Raw genomic sequence first — 4,928 nt, forward strand, 5'->3', positions numbered from 1 at the left:
AAGAGTCCTGTCATCAGCAGGAATACTGGGATGACTCTGCAGTCATTGGGAGCATCGAAGATGGAGCAGAAGCTGAGGACAGATGAAACGCTTTATGTCTCATCCTGAATGTTGAAACCAGGGAGGTGATTGTAGATTTTAGAAGAAACAGGAACAGGTTCAACCATGGATTGGAACCAAACAGGACTTTAGACTTTGCCCGCCAACAGTCAGTACATGGATAGGTGCTGAGGAATAAAAAACACTCCACTTCTTTTGATAACCTTTTGCTGAGTTCTAATCCAGCGGGTGCTTCCTCCAAAGGCCAGATTCGTCTTCTGTCTTATGTCATAACGCTGTGCCAAGGCCGCTTTGGATTGAAGGACTCCTCGTCATGCGGCCAACAAATGAAGGACGGGTCGGCTGTACCCTCTGTAGCCGTGGGTATCCCATGATTCATTGCGAGTCTAAGCTAGCTGGCTGCTCTTTGCTCAGAGGAAAAATGGCGCCGAACAGTGGTGAATGTTGGAAGTTCAGTTAATTTATAATCCAAGTCTGAATATTTCCGTCTTAAAAGGAATAAAAATTGTTGTTTTAATGGTTATTGATTTAGATATGTGGCAGTAATGTTTGATTTATCTAAAGGTTTTATCTAACCCTGTCTAAATGGGTTTGGCTGACATTGAAGCACAGATTCCAATATCTCTGCAGAGTGGGGACTATAAATCTGATATCTGATACTACGACGGTATGAAGACGGTCAGAAATGTTATTAGCACCCAGAACAGTAGTGAGAAGATCAGCAGCCATTCTTTGCCTGCTTTTGGTGTCAACTGTAATGGTTGCTAGGCGACAGAGCGTACAGAAGGTAACAGCCGGAGAAGGCTGGGTCTGTTTGAATCCGCAGCCTAAACTCTTCCAGTCTCCTTATATTCACAGACCTGAAAGGACCTGGTCCAGGTAGACCGAGTCCTTGGAAGACTCAACCAGCTGGCATTCAGCTTAAAGGAGCATTACTGCCACCTGCTGGACAGGATGAGAAACAGTAGCTCAGTGGCGTGGATGAATGAAAGCTGGTGATGACATGGCGGCCAACAACCATCTGTGATTCGCTAGAGTGTATAGATGCTGAGTCCTTCTGTGGTTCATCCCTCTTAGCATCATGGCAGAAGAAGTGGGGGTGGAGTAATAAGACCTCAGAGTTCACCTGTACTACAGACTGGACTGGAGACGCAACTGTGAAGCTTTAGCTGAGAAAAACAATTCCTGATGAAATGAAGAACATTATGGACCACAGTGAGAATCCTTTCATCAGGCTGTTAAAAAACAGCAGCGTCTTCAGTCAGAGGCTTCAATAGAAGCCTGAGTCAGTAAGACAGGCAGATACAGACCATCCTTCCTGCCTGCAGTCATCAACGTCTATGAATAAATATAAAAAAGAGTTATAAAAACCTTTAGTTTCCCTTTGGTTAATCAATGGAGCGTTTATGACTTGAATGTCTAACACTGCTTTTATTTCTGATCTTTTTTCCACAGCCGCATCACGTGGGCCAAGTTCATAAACTGTGGTCAGACCTGCATTGCTCCAGATTTTATTCTGTGTGAACCTTCTGTCCAAAGCAGAGTAGTGGAAGCGATCAAGAAGTGCATTAAGGTTAGTTGGGTTCAGTGTTATTACTATTACTAGTCTTAGTCACTTTTTAGTCATTGCTATATGTGATAGTTTTAGTTGGTTTAGTCGACTTAAACATTAAAAAGGTTTTAGTCAGTTTTATGTTGCAACAAAAGTTAACCTTTACAACTTGGAATAACAACCAGATTCTTTCCCAGACTGGCAGCTCTATCCTAGATGCTGCAATAGCTGGGTATAGAATGCTGCTGTGCAGATCATCATTGCTGCTGGACAGAAAACTTTGATTTATTAAATTCAAATAAACGTTTTAAATGAATGAATGCCCTACTTTATAAATAAGTGTCTCACAAAAGCTGTGAAAATAGATTATCTAATTCAACACGTCCTATTGGGTTAATATAGCAGACAGACAAGCTAACAAAATGTCCAATAAAGGAATTATTTTATCATCCAAGGTTTCCATCCCAAAGCAAACACTTCCTGATCTGCTATGAATTCTGCATTAAACACAGGTCAATAAAATCTGCATTACTCCAAAAAAGCAAAGAAAAAAAACATTTTTCTCTCTACTTTGGTGATTTTGGTTTTATTTCTGAGAATTTCCCCCTCGGTTCCTGCTGCTCAGGCGTCAAAGTAGATTTAAATTCACATTATTAACAAAATACAGAGAGAACCTCCATAATTGCCTTTTAATGCCATGGAAACCCAGACCTAAATTGAATGAATATGGTACTAAGATGTTGAAATATTTAAGGAAACATTTACAACATATTGAAATAGAAATNAACAGCAGCGTCTTCAGTCAGAGGCTTCAATAGAAGCCTGAGTCAGTAAGACAGGCAGATACAGACCATCCTTCCTGCCTGCAGTCATCAACGTCTATGAATAAATATGAAAAAGAGTTATAAAAACCTTTAGTTTCCCTTTGGTTAATCAATGGAGCGTTTATGACTTGAATGTCTAACACTGCTTTTATTTCTGATCTTTTTTCCACAGCCGCATCACGTGGGCCAAGTTCATAAACTGTGGTCAGACCTGCATTGCTCCAGATTTTATTCTGTGTGAACCTTCTGTCCAAAGCAGAGTAGTGGAAGCGATCAAGAAGTGCATTAAGGTTAGTTGGGTTCAGTGTTATTACTATTACTAGTCTTAGTCACTTTTTAGTCATTGCTATATGTGATAGTTTTAGTTGGTTTAGTCGACTTAAACATTAAAAAGGTTTTAGTCAGTTTTATGTTGCAACAAAAGTTAACCTTTACAACTTGGAATAACAACCAGATTCTTTCCCAGACTGGCAGCTCTATCCTAGATGCTGCAATAGCTGGGTATAGAATGCTGCTGTGCAGATCATCATTGCTGCTGGACAGAAAACTTTGATTTATTAAATTCAAATAAACGTTTTAAATGAATGAATGCCCTACTTTATAAATAAGTGTCTCACAAAAGCTGTGAAAATAGATTATCTAATTCAACACGTCCTATTGGGTTAATATAGCAGACAGACAAGCTAACAAAATGTCCAATAAAGGAATTATTTTATCATCCAAGGTTTCCATCCCAAAGCAAACACTTCCTGATCTGCTATGAATTCTGCATTAAACACAGGTCAATAAAATCTGCATTACTCCAAAAAAGCAAAGAAAAAAAACATTTTTCTCTCTACTTTGGTGATTTTGGTTTTATTTCTGAGAATTTCCCCCTCGGTTCCTGCTGCTCAGGCGTCAAAGTAGATTTAAATTCACATTATTAACAAAATACAGAGAGAACCTCCATAATTGCCTTTTAATGCCATGGAAACCCAGACCTAAATTGAATGAATATGGTACTAAGATGTTGAAATATTTAAGGAAACATTTACAACATATTGAAATAGAAATGAGAACAATGAGAGAGAACTATTCAAAGATCTATGAACCTTTTCATCTGGATCTTTATCCAGAAATAAACAGAATGCAATGAATTATTTGCTTTGGATATAATTCAGGGATTCCTTTTGTTAGAAATTAAAGAATGTTTAGCATCTTTCTGGAAGAAATAAAATCTTGATAGTCAGACAAAGGGATTTTTTATGCTTGGCAGAGGATGATCAGCCACATCTAGTTTATTAAGTAGCGAGAGCAGGAGGAGCTGTACTGCTGAGAGCGAACCATCAGTGGAGTGTAAAGCGCAGACTCTGAGCTAAGCTACGCAAAGACGCATTTCTGCACAAGCACAGCTGGAAGAGGAGAGTTGGTCAGAGTTCAGCACGCAGTACCGGATCATTCTGGGTTATTTTTTCCCCTGCCGCCGCTGCCATGATCCATCTGCGCTCCTGCAGCATGTGCAACGCTGCGGGGCAGGTGGATCAACCAGCACGCAGCTGCATGGCTTATATTGCTCAGCAGATTACAGCACAATGATGCATTTTAAACATCTGAGCGACCATCCGCTCATTTTGATTTAGTCTTGTTAACGAAAACTCAAACCCACCCAACCAACATCAAAGATCCATGTTTAGCTCGTCAGTTTTTGTTATTGTCATGAAAAAAAAGGAGAGTAAACGAAATGATTTCATCATCCTCATCATTTACTAAAAAACTCTGGTTGGGTTCAGGCATTGTTACATACTCCAAACAGTGCTTGGACTTCGCAAAAGGTTTGCAAATATTCCACATCAGTAAATAAGCAAATTATTCAAAAGATACACCAAAAGTCTATATATTGGGTTTGTTTGGACAGGGAAAAAAAAAATCTTAGAATATGGTGGAAAAGTGTGAAATGTTTGAAACTCTTGCATCACACTCATCTGGTATAGATTTTTTTACACGTAGATGGTAATAATACAAGACTTTCCTTTAATTCTTATCACTATTGAATATTAACAATAACTAAATGTCTGTGTGTGAATGTAATCTGTTGATAAGTGAGATAACGGCGGCAGTTTGACTGCCATGTTTTTCAGTTCTCTGCTTTATGCATTTCGATCCCAACAGCAGCCATTTTATAGATATGTTTTTGTTTTAGGTCAGAATTATTTGTCTTGAAGTCGTGGCGATCATTCCTGCCTAGCGCTGCGCTTACCTACCAAGATGGCGTCTGGATTAGGGCTGCAACTAATTTAATTTAGGAAAGAAATTATTCTGTCAATAAGTTTTTCAATGAATTGATTAATAATGGGAAATATTAAGGTTCCTTAAAGAAGATTTCTAACTAAATCAAATCAGGTGAAACTAAAATGGTTCCAACTGAAGAGTCCTGGATTTAAAATATTGACAGATGAAAATGTTCTTTAACTTAAATACAAAAAGTTTATATATATTGGTTATTATATTTAATT

The 4,928-nt window shown here is 38.5% G+C and overlaps 1 protein-coding gene across 1 annotated transcript in view; it reads left to right on the forward strand.

Moving 5' to 3' along the window:
- The window catches only part of LOC107091208 (fatty aldehyde dehydrogenase-like), a 19,412-nt gene that overhangs the window by 6,129 nt on the left and 8,355 nt on the right, over positions 1-4,928 (forward strand). The window contains exon 6 of the mRNA XM_015384999.1: positions 1,516-1,633. Coding sequence (XP_015240485.1) covers positions 1,516-1,633 — 118 coding nt within the window. The remainder of the gene's footprint in view (positions 1-1,515; positions 1,634-4,928) is intronic.

This window comes from Cyprinodon variegatus, unplaced genomic scaffold (genome assembly GCF_000732505.1).
Source record: "Cyprinodon variegatus isolate N-32 unplaced genomic scaffold, C_variegatus-1.0 Scaffold329, whole genome shotgun sequence".
NCBI classification, from domain to species: Eukaryota; Metazoa; Chordata; class Actinopteri; order Cyprinodontiformes; family Cyprinodontidae; genus Cyprinodon; species Cyprinodon variegatus.